General features: G+C 39.0%; 3 protein-coding genes across 3 annotated transcripts; all 3 read left to right on the forward strand.

Annotated features, from left to right (window-relative positions):
* Positions 1–1,410: 1,410 nt before the first annotated feature.
* Positions 1,411–8,732, forward strand: LOC148900678 (uncharacterized). The gene is made up of 8 exons (XM_088991314.1): positions 1,411–1,599; positions 2,491–2,594; positions 3,938–4,397; positions 4,476–4,568; positions 4,672–4,708; positions 5,099–5,170; positions 6,109–7,284; positions 8,444–8,732. The coding sequence occupies exons 1-8, from the start codon at positions 1,501–1,503 to the stop codon at positions 8,689–8,691; spliced, it is 2,289 nt and encodes a 762-aa protein (XP_088847440.1). The 5' UTR covers positions 1,411–1,500; the 3' UTR covers positions 8,692–8,732.
* A 2,016-nt stretch (positions 8,733–10,748) lies between these two features.
* On the forward strand, positions 10,749–13,473 carry nudt21 (nudix hydrolase 21). Its single transcript, XM_088991316.1, has 7 exons — positions 10,749–11,025; positions 11,767–11,967; positions 12,046–12,109; positions 12,374–12,463; positions 12,608–12,683; positions 12,764–12,878; positions 13,095–13,473. Exons 1-7 carry the CDS (start codon positions 10,904–10,906, stop codon positions 13,114–13,116), a joined length of 690 nt encoding a protein of 229 aa, XP_088847442.1. The 5' UTR covers positions 10,749–10,903; the 3' UTR covers positions 13,117–13,473.
* Positions 13,474–14,127: 654 nt separating this feature from the next.
* Positions 14,128–20,954, forward strand: ogfod1 (2-oxoglutarate and iron-dependent oxygenase domain containing 1). Its single transcript, XM_088991317.1, has 13 exons — positions 14,128–14,347; positions 15,011–15,156; positions 15,243–15,289; positions 16,578–16,678; positions 16,761–16,877; positions 18,533–18,624; positions 18,700–18,828; positions 18,899–19,012; positions 19,134–19,213; positions 19,866–20,107; positions 20,175–20,303; positions 20,635–20,693; positions 20,791–20,954. Exons 1-13 carry the CDS (start codon positions 14,185–14,187, stop codon positions 20,938–20,940), a joined length of 1,569 nt encoding a protein of 522 aa, XP_088847443.1. The 5' UTR covers positions 14,128–14,184; the 3' UTR covers positions 20,941–20,954.
* Positions 20,955–21,149: the final 195 nt, after the last annotated feature.

The raw sequence follows: 21,149 nt of genomic DNA on the forward strand, positions 1-21,149 counted from the left end.
CCTGAACTGGTTGCCAGCCAATTGCAGGGAACACAGAAACAAACATCCATTCGCATTCTCACTTGCACCTAGGGACAATTTTGGAGTGTTCAATCAGGATGCCATGCATGTTTTTAGAAAATGGGAGGAAACCGAAGGACCCAGAGAAAACCCATGCAGGCCTGAGTGGAACATGCAAACTCTACACAGGGAGGCCGGTTTTAACTCACGACCTCGGCACTGTGAAGTCGCCGTGCTTACCACACGACTACTGACCCGCCGATGATTAATTATTTCAATCAAACTTAGAATTAAAGGCTGTTGAGTTAAAATTGGATGTTCTTCTCCTGGTTCTGTTCTTCGCTGGTGTTGTGACAATATTTAATCAGCAGGAAGCAAGGTGATCTACAAAAAGATTATTTATTTCTTGGGCAGCAGAGAAAGAGGTATGCTCTTCAGGACAGGAGGAGAGGGAGCCAAAAGAGAGAGGGCGGAAGTTGTCTCCAGCAGATATGACCACAGGAATGACATCATTTTCAAAGGAACCTATCAGCTACGAGATACAAGGGTGAATATGATAATATGATATCAGAATCATCTTTATTGCCAATTATGTAGAACACACAAGGAATTTGTTTCCGGTAGAACACGCTGCACTAGTATCATCATCAAAAAATTACAAAGAGGCACTGCACAGTTCTATTTGGGTTACTGTATAAAGAGTGAATGGCTTGGGGGAAGAAGCTGTTTAAATATCAGACTGAAACAAGATAGTTTAAGATTTGAACTGAGCTACATACATATATACTAAACTAACATACAAATAACTAAACCACATACATATGTAGACTAACTAACATAAAAATATGTAGAAATGAAATAACATTGGATGTTTTTTAGGATGTGTCTATAAACTATTTCCAACAAAGGCTGTGGTGGGCACAAAACAAGAAGCAGCACATTGAATATGATTGCAGCATTGAAGCATGAGGCACAAAGTTTAATACTTTATGTTGTATTTAAATACTGGACGTTTATACTGTTTTTATGAAGTCTAATGTACTCTGAGAAACTATCCTCGGAAGGACAATGAAACTCCACACCAGATTTGAACCTCCAACCTCAAAACGTTGTGTGAGACGTGGTAAGTGCCTTGGGTACATATGTTAAATAAATTATTCATTTGGTCCATAACCAATGGAATACGTTGTTTCTTTCAGTTTTTGCCATTGAAGTCCACTGATGTCCACCTTCGAGGTTTTCATATGAAATTGTCAGTGTGGTCACTTCATGGCTCCACATAATTTTCTTATCTTTTTTTCCTCATCGTTTTACTCTCCAAGGGGAGGAGGCGCAGGAAGGCAAGGCTCTGTTGTCATATCTGTCAGTCTCGCCGTGCTGGCCCCTCCTACATCAGCAGAGGCATTACATACTGCTGCTGCTTGTGCTCTTAGCAACGGTGCCTCAGCAACAGAGCCCAGGCAACAGCGCTCCACGGCAACAGAGTGCCGTGTCTCCTCAATGGAGCTGCCATTGGGCGGACCAGCGCTAAGGCACTACACCCAGAGCCGACCAAGACCTCGCCGACAAAAACTCAACTATCGTCCCAGCAGACCACAGGTACTGTGAGAAATACATTCAAGAGAAAGAATGAAAGAGCATGAAGGCAAGGTGATGTGTGTGTGTGTATGTGTAAGGGGGAAAATGGAAGGGAGAGAGTAGATGTAATAGGGTGCAGAGGGGAGAGGCAGGGGGAAGGGAAGGGACGGATGGAGGGGGAAAGCTGCAAAGAAGCCTGCTCCCTTGGTTGAATAAGCCAGTGCCATTGTGCCAGTAACTAGCTGTGTGAAGACACCACACATAGCATTTGCTGTGATTTCCAAGAGCGGGATTGCCTAAATAGCATTGCAGATGGTATCTTGGTTTGAATGTCCCTCTTTTCCACTGAAAAAAAAGCCAGCAGCCTTCTATTTTTTTTCCTCACAGGATTGTGCATTTGAAATGTGCATCATCTGATTTCTTTTCATGGCTCATCGTGTTGTCACATAGCTCTATGGCTATAGGTTCACAGTCACTCCCTTGGAGCCAGGTCAGGAAGACAAAATCCAAGCAATTCCCTTGACACAGTATCGTGTAGCAGTGACTTCTGCTAAATTTGTGCTCTGCAGCAAGCCTCCCTGCTTTTATTGCGACTTGTGGGCACAGATGCTCATGCAATCAGAATGATTCCGTCTGCAAATAGGTACAATACTGATCTTGCAGTTTCTACTTTGGCCAAAGCAAAGATCTTGCATGTCAAGTCCGATGACGCCTCCCATTGTACGTTACTGAGCAACTGTCTCCAAGGAGGCCCAAGCCAAAATATTCCAATAGAGACACCAGTGAAGGACTGTGTGGGTTTTGTTGAGATCTGTATTACATAATGTAAAGTTAAAGTTATATTGTTCTATCCTCACACCGTAAGGCTTCAACGTTGTTGTAAAATGCATTGTTGTATCTTTTAAAAATCAGGAGACTATAATCGAGAGTGAAAATGAAGTCCTTGAGCTCATCGGGCGTGTAGACGAAGGAGTGGAGGAGTTCTTTACAAAGAGAGTTCTTCCTGCAGATACAGAGTGAGTATCACCAGTTGCCTTTCATTGGACACTGCTGTGTTTTGTCTCTTGACGCTGTGTGTATAAGAGTCAGCATCACTCTAAAGTGCCTTTCATCAGAATCATTCAGTCATCAAAGCAGCGTTACATATTTATGAAATTTCTCTGTTTGACTTTAAGTGGCAAAAAATTGCATACTCCCTCTTACAATATATTAAAATGTATTGTCTTCATTTAGATTTTTTTTTTTAGTTATGGATGGACAGGATGACCCAAAAAGATGCGTACCCATGAAAATTTCAATTGTGGCTTTGATAAAAAAAAAGCTATTTCAAATTACAACCACACATTATTTAGTTTACGGAAGACTATTCAACAGGGTTTCAACTATTTCTGTCATTTTTTAGGCTTTCCCAAGTTGTGTTCCAAATGTCCACCAATTCGTTGCAAGCAAACATGTACTCGTCTGACAAAGTTGTCAATCACGTTTACACACTCCTCTTTCGGGAGGCCTGTTGCGTCACACGTGTGTATGATTTTGAAGTGCGCCTTTCAACCCTTTCATGTCTTTCAGTTCCTTGATCTCCTTGATGTGCGTATAGCATAGCACACGCTTGAAAATGGTATAAATGGTGGACATTTGGAACAAATCCTGGGAAAGCCATGAATTGACTAATATTTGACAAACATAGCTGAAACTCTGGTGAATGGTCTTCCATAAACTGAATAATGTGTGGCTGTAATTTGAAATAAATAGCTTTTTAATCAAAGCTACAATTGAATTTTTCATGGGTACACAGGTTTTTGGGTCACCCTGTATGTGAGCTTGACATTTCTCCAAACCACTCCACTAACTTTAGTGTGTTATAATTCATTTTTCTAACATAGTTGTATTGTCTACAACAGGTTATTTGATGAAACAAGTCATTATGTTTTTGAAATTAATGACCACTCTGTCATTTTTGGGTCACTGCATATTGTAAGATGTAATGTTTTCAGTGACATACCAACATTCCGTCTTTTTTCGATGGAGGTTAAAACAGTGGACAGTTGCAGTAAGTATTTACACACATTTCTTCCTGAAAATGACCCTTGAATATAAAAGTTTAGACAACCCAGTCTTAAACAGTGATAGTAAAGAGTTGATGGGCAGTGCACCATATTACAGATTCTCACCAAAATGTAATTATGTCTTGCTTGGCCTTTGCACTACACTCTCCTAAGTTTTATATCGACCATCTGTGTCTGCAATGTTTATTAATTTTTCCAATATTTACTGTATTACTATGACCACGTGCTATAAAAATTTAACAGCAGCACTGTATAGTAATCATGAATTGATACAATTGATCTTTCACATTTAGGCAAAAGCAAAATGAGGAACCAGAATTCATCACAGTGGATGAAGTAGTTCCTGCCACTTCTGTCCCTTTTCCACCCCAGACGAAAACACTCAGGAGGAAGCTTGGGGATTTCTTTACCCTCCGAAAGAGACGAGGTGTGAAATCAGAGACGAGCCAGGAAGGTCGACCCAAAAAAGCCTCCATCGCCGACTTCATTCGCCCTCTGAGGGAGACGGCCAAGTCTGATAAAGAAAAAGATAAGGACAGAGTAAGGGAGCAGGACAAGGAGAATGAAAAAGAGAAAGGGAAAGAGCAGCCCGGTGGTGTTACTGGAGAGTCAACTGCACAGGAAGTGCAAGTCTCTGATGTTCCGCCACTGAGGGGTGAATTGGCGCCACCCCGCCGTGCTCTCAGGGAAGGGAAATCCCAGTCTCTTATTTTACTGTCCGGATCTGCAGCAGGAGCTGCCAATGCCAGGAAGGTGAGTGTCACACACTCAAATACTATCAGAATTTCAGGTCTATGGTAATTTTAAAGAGATTTCCTCTGTGATTTTCAGAAACAATTTGAAGGCCAGCATAGTTTCGAACAGAAACTTCATCTGATGCTTCAGCGTATTGGAGTTTCCAAAGCACAGCCAGAAGAGACTCAGGTGTCTATCTATCTGACTTTGAACAATGTATATGTATGTACAATGTATATTGTACTGTTATCCAAAGTAAAAACATACTTTATTGTTTCCCATATTCTCGTAGAATCCAGAGAGAGAGATGAAAAAGGCAGAATCTGAAGGTATGTCCACAAACAATACTTATGAAAATAGAAGGTACGGTATAAGGGTAATTGTTTGGAAAATTTCTCACTTTTGTCATCAGGAGTTATATAAATCAATGGCTGAGTTCAGTTGTTTGGAAAGGGCCATTAAATCTGGATTTATAGTTCTAGTTTACTACTGTGTCATTTTTTTCAGTGTTCCCATTGCGTATAGATCCGGAAAACGTGTCCTGCGATTGACTGCTGACCAATACAGCGTGTACCCGTTCCTTTTGCCCAAAGTCAGCTAGGATAGGCTCTATAGTTCACATGTCATGCAAATGAGGACAAGTGCTATTGATAATGGATGAACGAACACTAAATACTACATTGTCCGTTTATCTGAATTATCTTCTTTTCATGTTTTAGGCACCATTATTGACAGTAAAGTTGAGCCAACTCCAGCTTTCACAAAACACAGAACTATGTCAGCCTCCTCAGGTAAATCACACAAAACCGAACTGTGACGGACAGTAATGTGCAAAAGTCTTATTCCACCATTATTTCTGTTCTTTTAATGACACTTGCCACAGCATTCATTTGGACATAGTAAAACAATAAATATAACCACTAAGATAGATACAGTTAACAGGAATATGTAAAATAAATGAATCTCCCAACTTTTTAGTGGGGTTGTGTGTAATGATCACAAATGTAAATGACAGCTCCAACTAGAATCTGTTACATTAATCCGATAAACTGACCAAAGGTGCAGATTTTAGGAATAGGCAGCGTAATATCTTTATCAATTATTTGACAATTGAAAATTCTAGGAATTCAAGATTGATAAATTGTGTCTCCATTGGGGAAAAATGGAGTGGACAAATGAATTGGTTAATCATTTCCCTCATTGTCTGTCAAGCAAATTCAGTCAAATGCCCACCCTAAGTATTAAAGACTTATATTTTCATAATTTAAGTCTCTGTAGCTACTTGCCTGGTCACAGTTATTCGCTTATTGACTTGTTTGCGTAGTCAAACTATTGTATGAGAGGATACTATGAAGAACAATTTGTAGCAGGTGGTCAGTTTTGGGTTCCAAGTGGGCTGTACTGATATAGCCTCATTTTGTAAACCACATGATATCAAGGAACCTCCCTCCACGCCATCTGTTCATCAATTCTCTGAACCTGGATGTAATCTGATAACTCAAAACCCAGATGGATAAACACAAACTACAACATTTAACGCTTAACCCATTCTTTAGTTAATTGTTGGAGTTTTACACTCTAACTCAGGATCACTGTTGTTATTATGATCATTATAGTAAAAGACAACTCTAATGGTGGCCGAAGACTTTTTCAAATGTAAATCATCTTCTTTGATCATACTGCTTTCTTCTTAAAGTATATTTTTTTCTTTGCCTGTTGTTATAATCAGATACAAGGCATCATATTCGACCAAGCATGTCAGCACATGAGTCCGCTGGAAAACCCGCATTGCCTCCAAAGCCCATCCTCAAGCCTGGTTCGGGCCCCACAACATCTGGCCGCAACACGCCTGAGAATGAGTTGGTTCAAATCGAGGAGGGGAAAACAAGCACACCCACAAAAGAAAAAAGTCCAACGGCAACTCCATCTGGTCCCGCTACTCCTGCTCTCGTGTCAGATGACAACCCCGACTTGGCTGACATTACTATTTCCTCTTCTACTACTGCAATTTCTGAGTCAGATGTGCTTGCTGTTAACACTACTGCAACAATCCCGAATGGTACACATGTAGATGGCAAGCCTTCTGACCCCGAAGTTCATGTTATTAGCACAGAACAATGCACCTCTAGCTCCCCGACTGCTTTTACCAAACCCCCCGCCCAAGTCCCTCAAACATCTTCTGAGCCTGTTTCTCCCAGATCCTCTGCCATTTCAGACTCAACAACAGCAACATCCATTACCATCTTGGAAAGTGTTTGTAGTCATGTCAGTGAATGTGAAACACATACATCAGTTAAACCGACAAGTGCAGTATCAAATGGTATTGTTTCATGTCGTGAAGTGACCGTTTCTGTCCTCTTCACTGAAGAAGTGTCTACTCCATCATCAATCCAACCTACAGATAGCAAATCCGATTTGGCTACCAGTTCACTGACTATAGCGAGTGATAATTTTACTGCAAGTCCTTCAATAGGCACCAAAAGGTCATCTGTGGCCCAGACCCCAACTCCTCCTAAATCTGATACCTCCATTATCAGCTCCACCACCCTTCCTCCCGCCAGCCACACCTCCATTACCACAATGACATCTACTGACTGCGCCGACTCTTCCCATTCCGTTGTTCCGTCAACCTCATCCAGTGAAACCAACTCCATCATCTCCATCACCACCAATAACGTTGCTCTAACGACTGCAGATGAAATTAGCTCCCCGCTCACGACTGACCCACTTTCCTCAAAGAAAATCAGTTCTACACTCACATCAGTTATAACCTGCCTCCCTGCTTCTGAAGACTCTAATATTGCCGGGCACACTTTGACCAGCCCAGCACTTGCCCATGATAGTCCAAGCCAAGATTTACCAACCAATATTGACGAAAGATCGAGTCTCACTGTAATTGGTGCAGGTAAGAACAACTTTAACCCATTCACTGCCATTCACAAATTTATTTGGGAATTTAAAATGTGACATAGAGCGCCATTCCCAAATTTGTTTGGGTTTTGTTTTTTCATGTTTGGGTGCAGATAAAACACTGGCCATGGCCTCTGGTAATGTTTTTTTTTCCTTTCCACAAGGCGGCAGCATTTCCCTTTTTCCGTGTTAGTGCTTTATTCCAGCTTTAGATGTTGTTAAACCCTATATAAACCAATATGTATGTATTGCATTGTATTTTGGACAGCCGCCCTCATTTCAAGCTCATATAACTCCAGACCCATATAAATTAGGAATTAACTCTTTTTTTCCTGATGAAAGAAGAGAGTCTAAGGTTTCTTACGCTTCATTGAATGTTTATGTAGTTCTAAAACTCAATATTCTGTGGGTCCTGGAATTTGAGTGACAATGAAAAAAACCCTGGCAGTTAAGGTACAAAGCAGAGGTGTCAAAACTTTTTCCACTGATGGCCAGAATATTACAAAAAATAAAAAATACAACTAAGGATGCAAAAACCACTTTAAACATTTTTGACTTTAAAAACCTCATGAAGTAACTTCAGAGATGTGTTTCTGGATAAATTGCACATATTTGAAGACAATTGCGGAAACCATGCAAGGTCGGACAACTATGCAGTACTCTATTGTGGAGATATAGCGATAATCCATTCACCACTTCAGTTTTCCAGATGTAGTGGCTGTGACTATAATGTTCCCCCGTGACTGTCATCCCCCCGTATCATGTATCGTGGCCCTATGAAACAATTCATCCATTCCAGTTATTGTTAGGGAGCGTCAAGAGTCTTAGTTTGTTCTTGTTGCGGAATAAACAGATCTGCGTCAACCTGGTTTCAGCCAAAGAATATCAAAGTAAAGTATATTTTTGTTCCACAAACACACGTAGAAATAAGAATGACGCATTTTCCAAGTTGTAGTTGTGCTAGGGCGTGATTTCACCACACTCAGCAGACCCGCCCAGAGTGTTTGAATTTCAACACCTGACTTGGTTTTTCACTATTTTGAAGTCTCTCGTGAGACTTACCATAGACTGAGGGCCACTAAAAGATATGTACAGTTGTCTGTAAATAGTTCCCCACCCAAGTATCATTCACACAATTTCTCTTCCGTTCTCAGATTTGGAACTTGGGGTAGTTCAAAAGAGCAAACACACCGTGGAAACTGAAAGCAAGAAAGTCATGGCTGGCGGCAAAGAGAGTGAGCATTGTGAGGAGAAATCATCTCAAGGCAACAATGGAGCAACAATGAAAGAAGCCCAAGAAGCAAATGTGAAAGTTGAAGACGTTCCAGTGCCAACAATAGAACGAGAGGCTGAACCTGCACAGGAGAATGAGTGTCCAAACCAAGAAGAAACAAATAAATAGAAGACACATATATATATATATATATATATATATATATATATATATATATATATATATATATATATATATATATATATATATATATATATATATATATATATATATATATATATATATATATATAATGGTACAGTATAGCTAAATTTGGGACCAAATACTGTGATGTTGGCAGGTTAGGTCACGGTAAAGAAATGGTTAGATGATCCATGGCACTTCCTATGGGACCACCACACTACAGCAGCACACCATACACCAGGTTGGGCCACTGGACCAAAGAACCGAGATCTATGGTATGATGTTATCGACAATTCCAGCAGTGTCTTTTGTCCTTTTTTTTAACTTGTTTGAATTCCACATTGCACGTGTGATTATGTACCATAAGACAAGTACTGTGTTTTGAAGACACCATGTTTACAATAGATGGATGAGAGCAAATAGATATGACTATTAAATGGAATACTGAATTGAGTTACTGAGATTTGTTTTCTTCGATTCATGATTTTTTTTTCTTTTTAATGTAAGATAGACATGCGTAAATCATGATATAGCACAGAGCAAGACAGACCATGAGATGTTATTCAAAGTCTTGGAACTTCTTAGTTACTGTAAACAGCAAGAACCAGCTTGACTTTCCGAAACATTTTCAATATGTCACAGCAAATTGGCGAGCTGTACTGTATGAGGAAGGCAAGATACGTCATATTATTTTACACAAGTAGCCTCTTGTAACACATAATGTAAGAGGAAAAATCCAAAATATTATTTAATTTTGAATTCAAATGTTACTTTATATGGTTTTAGTTTATGATCGCACAGCACATTACAAACTGTTTCTGGGAAGTCATTGGCAATCATCTGAACAAAACAGCAGGGGAAAGAGAACGAACAATTCATATAATGTCTCTACTAGGCCCAAAGAAAAGTCCCTGATGACTAATTCACCACATACTGACTGCCTCAGTATTGAACATTCCTACTACAGTGGATAGCACTTCCCCGAGGCTTAGGTCATGGATGCCAGAGAGAATAAAGTGGCCTGTGTTTAATGTGCAGTGAAGACATACTGTATTCTACATTAAAATTGGTCTGCAGTTAGAGGCCATGGGTAACAAAAAACGAGTCAATGAATAATAAAATGATGAACAGACACAAACTACCAAACACTTAACAAACAGTAATTCTGTTCAGAGTCTGCTAAGGGCTTTTAATGGCGCACATAAGGTTTCTTTACAAATTCAAAAGGTTTTAGAAATACAAATCAGCAGGCAAATCTGTGGATATTATTACAAAATGAGGAACCATTATTTGCACAGAACACAAGATTTTCCTGGCTCCACAAATTTCTTGTACCATTTTTTTCTGCCAATTTTGTAGATTAGTGTAGTTGTAAAACGAAACACCAGATGGTTATCTGGTACATTGTAAGTACAGTACCGCGCTGTCATAATTAACTCTCACTCACAGTGGAGAGTTACTGTATAAAGTTCAATGTGACTTTGACTAGAGAGTATATAGACCAGATCGGAAAAAAATAAAACGTCACTTGGTTTAGTTAATGTTGTTTGAACTTCCAAAGTTTTGAAAGGCGCTTATAAATGAAATGTATTATTATTATTATCTGTGGGGGCGTGGGTTTGAAAGCCTTCCTGACCAGAGTCTGCATTTTCCAACATTCCAAAAAATGACATGTTATGTAGACTGAATATTAATTTGTCCTTACATATGGCTATTAGTGTGAGTACTGTACTTGCTTGTTTTATGTGCCCTGAGATGATTGGCTGGGTTGAGTCGTGAATTGTTGGTGAACTACTGGAGGCCAGGGGGTGCATCAAAAACTGTGAACTGTGGACGTTTAAGATTGTTAGGTAAATGCAATTTGGATTACCTTTTACAAGGTTATGAATCAATAATTAATTGATAGAGACTAATTAATTGATAGAGACTGTCATTGTTTAATACAAATTAATTTGTGACGAACCCAACGTGATGATTCACTCCAACCATAGAGGTCGCTGGCGGCAGTCATTATTAACAGAACGTCTTATTTCACCCGGAAGTGGAGTATCGACGGAAACGACGTTGGGCAAATTGTTGAGTACTGTCCATCGTAGACCTTTGTGTTTTTACATTGCTACTTTGTGCATTGCGTTTATTAAAAAAAAAAACTCTAGATTTCGCAGGGTGGTTAAATCTCAACGTGCACACGTAAAATATGTCGGTTGCGCCTCCTAGTCGCTCGACCACAGGTTGGCCGCGCGGTAGTTCCGCTCAGTTTGGAGGCAAATATGTGGCCGGCACGGCCAAGCCTCTCACCCTGGAGAGGACCATAAACTTGTGAGTTCATCTTTTTATCCACTAATAACTTCAAGTTGTTGCAAAATGTGTTTCTAGCCTTTAATTTAATGAGGATCTAGCATAGACAAGCCGTGCTACTACTGGGAATGTGCGTGATAGCAATGCATCTAATCTATAGCGTGATATTAGAACTGTCGGTGGTTCTCAAATGCCGGTGCATGAGATTAAGTATCATTCATGCAAAAAGAGCTGAATAACAGCAGGTTCTCCCTGTCACCAAAAATTGAGAAGGTCCTCATTTAACAAGCGCGGAAACACACAGTTGGAAATTAACGAATTAGTGATTGCCGTCGTTAGTCTTCCATTTAATTCCATTTCTCTCTCTCTCTCTCTCTCTCTCTCTCTCTCTCTCTCTCTCTCTCTCTCTCTCTCTCTCTCTCTCTCTCTCTCTCTCTCTCTCTCTCTCTCTCTCTCTCTCTATATATATATATATATATATATATAAAACAACGAATCTGTTTTTTAAGTAGTTTTTTAAATGCAGTTTTTCAAAAGTGGAAATGAGACTAATTTCATCAAACAAAAGCAGTTATTGCTGACACAGTTTCTTGCAGATAGTAATTTTGGTTGTGAGGCAATATCAGCATCCAGTGTCGATCCCAAGACTTGATACATGGGAGAGATGTTTCAGGAAGAGCAACCTGGCATAAAATGGAACACTACTACGTTTGTGAAGAGAAAATGGTGGATACCGATGATGGAACACATATATGTCTCCAGGTACCCTCTCACCAACTATACATTTGGGACCAAGGAGCCTCTGTACGAGAAGGACAGCTCAGTGGCGGCTAGGTTCCAGCGAATGCGTGAGGAGTTTGACAAGATGGGAATGAGAAGGACAGTGGAAGGCGTACTTATCGTCCACGAGCATAGGCTGCCGCACGTCTTACTCCTGCAGCTTGGCACAACTTTCTTCAAACTGTAAGGATTTCATATTATCTGGATTCATCATTTGTGTCTTTTTGAGTTCATGTCTGATGCTCTGTTTCTGTCCTGTAGGCCTGGTGGAGAGTTGAGTCCTGGGGAAGATGAAGTCGAAGGTCTGAAACGCCTAATGACAGAGGTATGGATCTGCAGAATATATGCAGTAGATTGTATAAACTCTTTGAAGTTGCCCTCAGGAGTAAAAGCAACAACAAGGGATGCATAAATACCAGTATTATCACTCCAAAATTGTCTTTAATACTATGCACTGATACATGATCATCCAGTCTGACATACAGTGTATTTTCTACCTATTTAAATTGACATGGTGAAGGTCTCTCTTACTGAACTCTTCTCCAGGCAGTAATTTCATGGTGTATATTGTCATGTGTTTGCATCTTAGATTCTTGGACGACAGGATGGTGTAAAGCAGGACTGGGTGATTGATGATTGTATTGGCAACTGGTGGCGCCCCAATTTTGAGCCTCCACAGGTTTGCCCTTCATCCCAACTGGAATCGTCAGATTTTTATATTTCACAGCGACACTAATTAGCGAGCATATGCAAAATAGGATGTTTGTCATATTTCTTTTCATAGCATTGTTTGTTTTTACTCTCTATATTTGTGTTTCTTCAGTATCCCTACATTCCAGCTCACATTACAAAACCTAAGGAGCATAAGAAACTTTTCCTGGTTCAACTGCAGGAAAAAGGTTTGCACATATCGACATGCAAAGCTGAATTCATGACAAACGGAATGTGATTGAGATGTATGTTGTTTTAATGTTGGCAGCACTGTTTGCTGTCCCAAAAAATTATAAACTGGTGGCAGCCCCGTTGTTTGAGCTGTATGACAACGCCCCAGGATATGGACCCATCATTTCCAGTCTTCCGCAGCTCCTGAGCAGGTAACGTTGTTTTTATTTTCTATTGATAATGAATCGAGCCAGTAATTATATGACACGTTACCAAAATAATCTATTACATATCCTTATATCAATTTGTGGTTTTAGTGGACTGTTAGTCTTGTGTAACTATGCATGACTGATGGGAATGAGAGTTGGAAAGTTGTCTGAATATTTCTTGAAATTAGTCTGTTTTTTTCCTTCTTTTTTCTTTCATAGGTTCAATTTCATCTACAACTAAGTGAAAACATTGCGGGTGTCTCTGTGAGCGCAGCCCAGTCAAAGTGAAAGTTGAAGGTCATGAGGCAAAGGCAGAGAAATTATACTTCTCACCTTAGGCTCCACTTTAACATGAGAGATGTGTCCTGTGCTGAATATACTGAGTCGACGGGGATGTTTAGCGACACTTTTTGTCAAGATTTTTTTTCTATCTCAATGAACTGTTGTTTTTCTTTTTTTTTTTTGTTGAAGGTACATTTATACCGCATTATGTTCAGCTTTTAAACCTTTGCAGAAAAGGCCTGATTAAACCAACAATTACTTTGTTTACTCTTATTTTAAAGTGTTTTTCTTTTTTAATAAAAAAAAATACATTTAATAGTGTGTGTGATTTTTTTTTTTCATGAAGTGTCCAAGAGCAATCAATTATTTACTCCAACTTGGATGGTGATTGCAAACATTGAATAGCATGTACGTATTTGTGGTACTACCTGAGATGATCAAGTGATGTGACAAAATATACCGTGCAAACTTGGCAGTGTGAGGTGATGCTCCGTGAAAGTGGATGGAACGGTCGCATCCCAGACTTCTTTGGGCTAATGTGTCATGTTCACGGTTCATATTTCAGTCAATACTATGTGGCTGCAGGGCCCTAGTTGAATCCAACCTTTATCTGTTCACATCTGTTTTAAGTTTTCGATATTGTCCAGAGTTGCAGGATTCAATCTGGAAATATTTTTTTATCTCAGTATTTTATTAAAATGATTTAAATTGAAATTCCATAACCATGCAGAAACTACATGCTTTCATTTGGATTTGGCCAGGATTTAGTCCAATACTGTCTTTTTAAAACTATTATGACCACAGCGGCTAAATATTTACAAATATTGATTTACGTAAAGAGTTTAGCAAAATCTCCAACCTGTTAGATGGGTGGCGTGAGACGAAATTTCAAATACAATATAGGCGCTTTATCCTTTAACCTGCCTTTAAAAAAGTAAGTCCGTCATATTAATGCGACTAGATCACTGCTTCCGCAACGTCACAGTAATGGGGACAGTGTTCAATCTCTCACGAGTTAATCTGTACCATGGCGTCTAAAAGGCAACAGGGCGAATATGTGAAGTCAAACAAGAAGAAAAGGAAGATAAATAACTGCGAAGAAACAGCAGAACTTTGTCGAGTTGTTCGAGACGAGAACGTGAAGAGGGCGATGAAGGAGGCGTGGAGCCTTAAGTCTCACTACTCCCATGGTCCGTAAACTCAACACAGACCTAGACACAAACGATTTAGCTTCTACTTAGCTCTCTGGATGTAGCAATGCTAACAGTGAAGAACATTTACGGAATTTAACAATTGCTAGGCATGCATTTATTAAGATCGTAAGATCGTTCGTAAAAATAGCCATATAATGGGTCCTTGATATTACACTCTACCAATTTGCAGTTGTGACGAAAATATGTTTTATTTTAATAAAGTATTAACCAGGAAGAAAAACAAACAACTTTTTGTGAATATTTCACACATTTCAAATCATAGCCCAGTAGTATTTGAGTAACACATTATCATGGTTCACATTTGAGCATCCAATTGCATGCAAGTTAAGTGTTGTCGCCCATGTTTACCTGAAAGTATCTTCACCCAGCTGACCTGGCTTCTCACACACAGCCCGGGAGACATGTCACCAAATACAATTGAATCACTCTTACAATGATTTTTGGGCTTTTTTTTTAGGTATTTATTTATTTTGGTTTACTTTTAAGATACACATTTTAGGCCAAAATTTGCTAAATTGAATTTGGTACTCACAGTCAGACAAAATGACAGCCTACATGTGTGCTGGATCTTTGTACATTAAATATTACTTACATTTTCAGCTGACCATTTCAAAATCCACTGTTTTTATCATGTTGCAGGTGATTTGGAATTAGACTGTGAACCGTTCCCTCACTGTATCATCAAAAACTTCATCAGCAATGAGAATTTCCTGGAGAATCTGCAGACCGAACTGCTAATGCTTAACTTTCAAGCAAAGTCCAATGATCTCTACAAGTTTAAACAGGTGAGAATCAAACGGATTCATCCATGACTATTCCAGTAGATGGGTCTGCTGTGATAGTATTTATTTTCTTTTTTTCCCGCCTGCAGTCAGACGACTTGAGAAAGCAAACCAAACCACACATAGCAGGCTTGAGGTGAGTATTTAAAAGTGTATTTGTGATCATGCATGGTAACACATTCAGGACACCGACTGACAACCCTACATGATGTATTCCTCCTCAGCTTCCAAAATTGTTAGACAGTTGTGACAGCCCGACCTGAGTTAGAAATGTCAAGTCTGTGAATATCAGAACTGGCGGGCTACCTAGCGAGCACTTTCTTTGCTAGGTATTTGCTATCTATTAGCTATGTAGCTGGCTCGCGAGCTATCTAGCGAGCTATCGATTAGATATCTGGCTGGCCAGCGAGCTATCTATTAGCTGGCTAGTTAGCTTTCTTTGAGTGGGTTGAGTGAACGCTGGCGCGTGTGGCTGCCGCTGCTCACCCACGGAAAAACTTATCCTGTCACTGTAAAGTGACCTTGAGAGTTTTGAAAGGTGCATTTATTATTATTATTATTATTATTATTATTATTATTATTATTATTATTATTATTATTATTATTATTACAATTACAACTATTATTATTATTATTATTATTATTATTATTATTATTATTATTATTATTATTAAAATGATTTATTCAGATGTTGCACGGTTTATCAGTGCCACTGGAGGGAGCCAGAGATTTCATTTGATACCCAGATTTAATCATGGGGCTTTTTTTATTTGAAAGGGATAAATCCCCAAATTGGCAGTAATATTTAAAGCACATTATTGTGTTCCCCAAATGTATTTATTTCAGTCTAATTGATCAATAAGCATAAAATTGCAAGTAATACAGAAGGATGGTTAGCTTATCTTATATGATGTACATGCCAGCCACAGGAAACAAGATAAACAATGTGTAACATGATGCAAATATGCACTTATGAAATACAACTCCCCACGCCACCCACCCTGGTGAATTCAAACCATTATTGAATGCAAAATGAAGGCTTCCGCTTGGGGTCATTTATTATTTATACCCCAACAAAATGTCACGGCAGGTTGGAACAGTGAATGAATTTGCCTCAACGTTCAAACCTCCTGTAGCTCAACTTTTACAGCCATCATCTGCATGTTTGACATTATCATGTACAAAGCAAGTGTGTATGAAAATAGAGTCATGGGATTACAAAAAATAAAGGCGATGCAGCCCCGTTTAAATGTTTTGCATATGTGATATAACAAAAAAAAGACTCCTAAATCACCTGAAAACATTTTCCTCCATTAATGTGAACATTTGAGCACATGAGTAAGGGTGTGTCGACTTTTTGTGTCCATTTGAAATGTTTTTTTTTGTTTTTGTTTTTTTGTTTGTTTGTTTTGGTCGAATTTCAGATCAGCGCTATTCAGTGAGTTCCGGCTATGGCTTGAAGATGTTTTAGGTGTGAAACTGGAGCCCACTGTGGATATTTCTTGTGCCAAATATGAATACACAGGTTTGCATTTAACCAGAATTCACCATATTTTTATGTTTTATGTCATTGATTAGGTGTGTATGCCTTTCCTAACTGTTTGTAGATATCCTTTTGTGTCATGATGATGAACTGGAGGGGAGGCGTGTTGCCTTCATTCTTTATCTTGTCCCTTCGTGGCAGAACAGTGATGGGGGTTCTCTCGATCTTTACACAACAGATGGTGAGTTTTTGTCTTAGTTTGACAAGGTTGCTGGAAAGTGCACAACAAAATAATACATTTACACAAAACAAATGTATATTTCGTAAAAGTAAATGAACAAAAAAAAAAAAAAAATTTACATTTCTGAACGCAAAAAAAAGACTAAAGTCCCTCCAAGAAAAGAAATTAAATAAAAGCCCCCAAAACACATTTTATTAAAAACATGCATTAAAGCCTAAATAAATGTACATTCAAGAGAACAAATGACAAAATATATATATTTTAAAAAACAAATAACAAAAGCTCCCCCCAAAAATTGTTCTTCAGAAAATAAATCAGAATCAGAATCATCTTTATTGCCAAGTATGTAGAACTATTAACAAAATTAACAAAAGTCACAATAAATTAGAATTGCCATAACCCAGAAAAGGGAATGTACTCTTCCGCGGCCATACAGGAAGAAACAGGAAACGATTGCGGAACTGAGTGCAACATTTTGTGTTGCTGTTCAGACTCCAAAATCTGTTTGGTGGCCAACAAGTCAGCCACTTTATGCAGATTGTATATCATATCATCGCTCATTAAGTGTGTTTTCGACATTTCGACAGAAAAAAGCCCAAAATACTCAGGGGAAAACATCCAAAGATGGATGCGGAACAGACTCTTTGTTCTTTTCAGAAGAAAAACCTTGCCCATTATATCGTCAATTCGCTTGCTAAAGAAGCCCACATAAAAAAAAACATACAGGTGGTTAACTGATGACTTAAAGTAAGTTTGTGAGTTAAAAAAAAAGAAAAATGTACTGATAAGGCATTACAAAATGACAGCATTTGTAGACGAATAATTATTTCTGCGACATGCTGTAACCCGGCATCTTTCTCTGCCGGGAGTAATCCGCTCTGCAGAAAAGATCATTGACCGCTCTCTGCCCTTACTGCACAACATCATCTCATCGCGCGACATTCAGCAGAGCTAATAAGTAAAATTATTGCCTCCTTACATCCAGGTCATGGACACTGCCAGCTTCTTCCCTCGGGAAGGCAATACAGAACTGCCAGCATTTGCACATCCAGATTTTCAGACATTTTTTCCTCCAACGCTGTCTCATAAAATGTCAAATATCCAGCAGACATTTAAACAGCTTCTTCCCCCAAGTCATTAACTCTTTGAACTCTTCAACAGTAGCCAAAATGGAACTGTATAGTGCCACTTAGCAGTTTTTTTGACGACGATACTAGTGCAGCGTGTTCTACCGGAAACAAATTCCTTGTATGTTCTACATACTTGGCAATAAAGATGATTCTGCTTCTGATTCTGATAACTAAACATTCAGTTAAGATAGCAGCACACCAAAAAATTGCGGATTTTAACTGGAATAGTTGCACTGTTCTGTCATGAGCAATTACTTGATGTAAAATACAAATTCAGAGTGCCTCTCTTTGCTTTGTTTTTATTTGGCACTGTTTTCTTATTGTTTTCTTTTTTTTACACTCTCGATTGAGAAGCACTCCTAATTTTGCTGTGACAATTAAGCTATTCGGATTCTGATCCGAATCATCTGTAAACACGATATCAGACTTTATCTGCCTCTGTCTTTTACAAACATGTTTGTAACTTGTTACTTTTCACCTCAGTGATGTGACCCCGATGTGTTTTGTTTAAAAAAATGTATTTAGGGCATTTCCAACCACAAGGTGTTGTCAAGTCTCTGGTGCCTTCTTGGAATAAACTTGTACTTTTTGAAGTGTCTCCAGTCTCCTTTCACCAAGTAAGAGTTATACGCGTCATCCGTCCTGACAAGGATTGACATCAACAAATTGACTTTTTTTTTGTGCTTAACCAGGTCTCCGAGGTGTTGTCACAGGACAAGTGTCGTCTGTCTTTAAGCGGATGGTTTCACGGACCGTCTTTGGAGCGTCCTCCTCGCCACATAGAGCCTCTCGTGTCACGCAACAAACACTTACCCAGAGACGTGAGTTTAAACATGTGTGTCCGAGTGAGTTGATCTACCTTGTGATTTGGTGTCTATGCGTCCATTTCAGGAGACGTTACTGCTTGAGTGGATCAATCCACTCTACCTGGATATTTCCTACCAGGAACAGATTCAGGGAGAGTTTGAAGAAAGCTCAGAAATTCAGCTGAAAGATTTTCTCAGGGTAAATCGCTTTATATTTTTGCCTTCAACCAAGCTAAAAATGAAAGCAACCCCTCAGAAGTGTGCTTCGAAGGATTCATTTTAGTTCCTTCTCCTGATGGTGTGCATGACCGTATCATTAGGAGGAGAAATTCAGCCAAGTCTGTGAAGCTTTACAGTTGGTACAGATCCAGTGGACACAGAAAGGTCCGGCCAATAAGAGGTAGGGAAGGTTCTTAGACTACGCTGGTGTAGCTCCTTTGAAAAGTGTGATTTGTTGTTCATTTGTCATTGAACACAAGAATCATTTTTTGAATTTGAAGGACCATTTCACACACCTGCGTTTGAATATTTTTTTAATCATTTTGCCTTGCTAATCTTTCATTGAATTTTGCAGTGTAATATTAAAACAACTGCTACTTTAACGCACACAGAGTAGCAATCCATAATAAAAAAAAGAATACTAATGTTACAATTGTGTGGGAACAATGTCTTTTACTGAAGCTGTGTTCTGATGTATGTCTGTGGTTACTCCATACCAGCGACGTGCGGTGAGGTTCATGGCTGGTGAGGCACTGACGTCATCACAGTCAGATTTACAAAAATGAACTCTACAGAGTAGCTTATTCACCATTTGATTGGCAAGTTAATGTGTTTTGTTTAAAATGTAATGTCAGCATTCTTTATATATACAAACTGTAGCATAGAAAAAAAGAATTAAAAAAGTTATTATCGTGTTATCTATACTTATAGATGAAGTCCATGCGCCGTTCCTTCTGAAAGGCATCGATAACTTCTTTGTAGAAGGCTTCGTTTGTGTATCATGTATATATCTATGTATCATGGTGAGCACTGTTGCATTTCCACACGTCTAGGTGCTATGAATCAGCCTGTTTGGATACTATACCCGAGTGTGTGAGTGCTTGTTGGGAGCTGCTTCATTCAGAAGCATTCTTCCTGCTTCTGTCCAACTTCACGGGCCTCCGTTTGCACTACCTCTGTCCCGCTGATGATGATGTTGATGATGATGATGATGATGAAAATAAAGAGAAGATGGAAAGCTGTGAAAAGGACAACAAAGCAACAGGGTCCTCAAATGAAACAAGCAAAGAGTCAGGTTTGTAGGATTTCTTTTGCTCTTTTTTTGGTCTTCCCGGTTAATGTTTTTGTATTCCTCTTCATAGAACCAAGTACACCCACGTGTTGTGGTGAACTGCGACGATGGTCCCACAGCAGCTACACTTTACTGCACGATGGAGAGGCAGCACGAGCGGAATACGCACTTGACCTCATTTTACCTTTCAGCTGTGCTGGTCAGTCAATACAAAAGGAATGACCTTTTGAGTGAAACGGGAAGATTGGTGGTATATCGGATGAATATGTCACAATAACAATCACTATCCCTCACTTACACATTAATTTCAATATGAAAGGTCGTGCCAACAGTATTTTTATGTATTCTGATTGGTTTGTGATCAACAACCCAAGTTTGATTACCAAATCACATCTGTACCACTCTACACATATTGACACATTTGATGAGAAGCATCTATGGTAATTAGAATGTGTTTGATTGCATCATTCATAAGGTGGAGAGAGAGGGTGCGTAGAAATGATGACCGCTGATTTTGTTTTTCATTTTAGGCTGGCAGTCTGAATTTGGAGGCTTCAGTTGTTATGTTGCGAATGAAGAGGATGAGGAGGTGACTTTTGTGAATTTGTATATTAATGAATTTTTTAGATATATTTGCCATCAATAGTTCACTGAGGATCACATTGTCTCTTTGTTGTCATTTAAAGCTGCTGACCATATATCCTGAAGACAATTCCCTCGCTTTGGTCTACAGAGACAAAGAAACGCTCAAATTTGTCAAGCACGTCAACCATAGAAGCAAGAGCAATTCTTCTACAGGCATATTCTATGACTTCTCTTTTGTGTATTATGAATAAAGTTTTACACACAGCTCTCTTACATTGTTTGTTTATATATATATTTAAATAGTTAGTGATTACTGTGTTCGCTGGGTGTTTTTCATGTTCCAAAAACACGAACATATATGTATTTAATATACATGGAGGAATGAAAAGAAAACAAACTACGTACAGTACTTAGATTCAGAATTTAGGACAAGTGAACTGCACCAAACACGTAAAAAAAT

The sequence above is a fragment of the Hippocampus bargibanti genome, linkage group LG03 (assembly GCF_051943395.1).
Source record: "Hippocampus bargibanti isolate YZ-2025 linkage group LG03, ASM5194339v1, whole genome shotgun sequence".
Lineage (NCBI taxonomy): Eukaryota > Metazoa > Chordata > Actinopteri > Syngnathiformes > Syngnathidae > Hippocampus > Hippocampus bargibanti.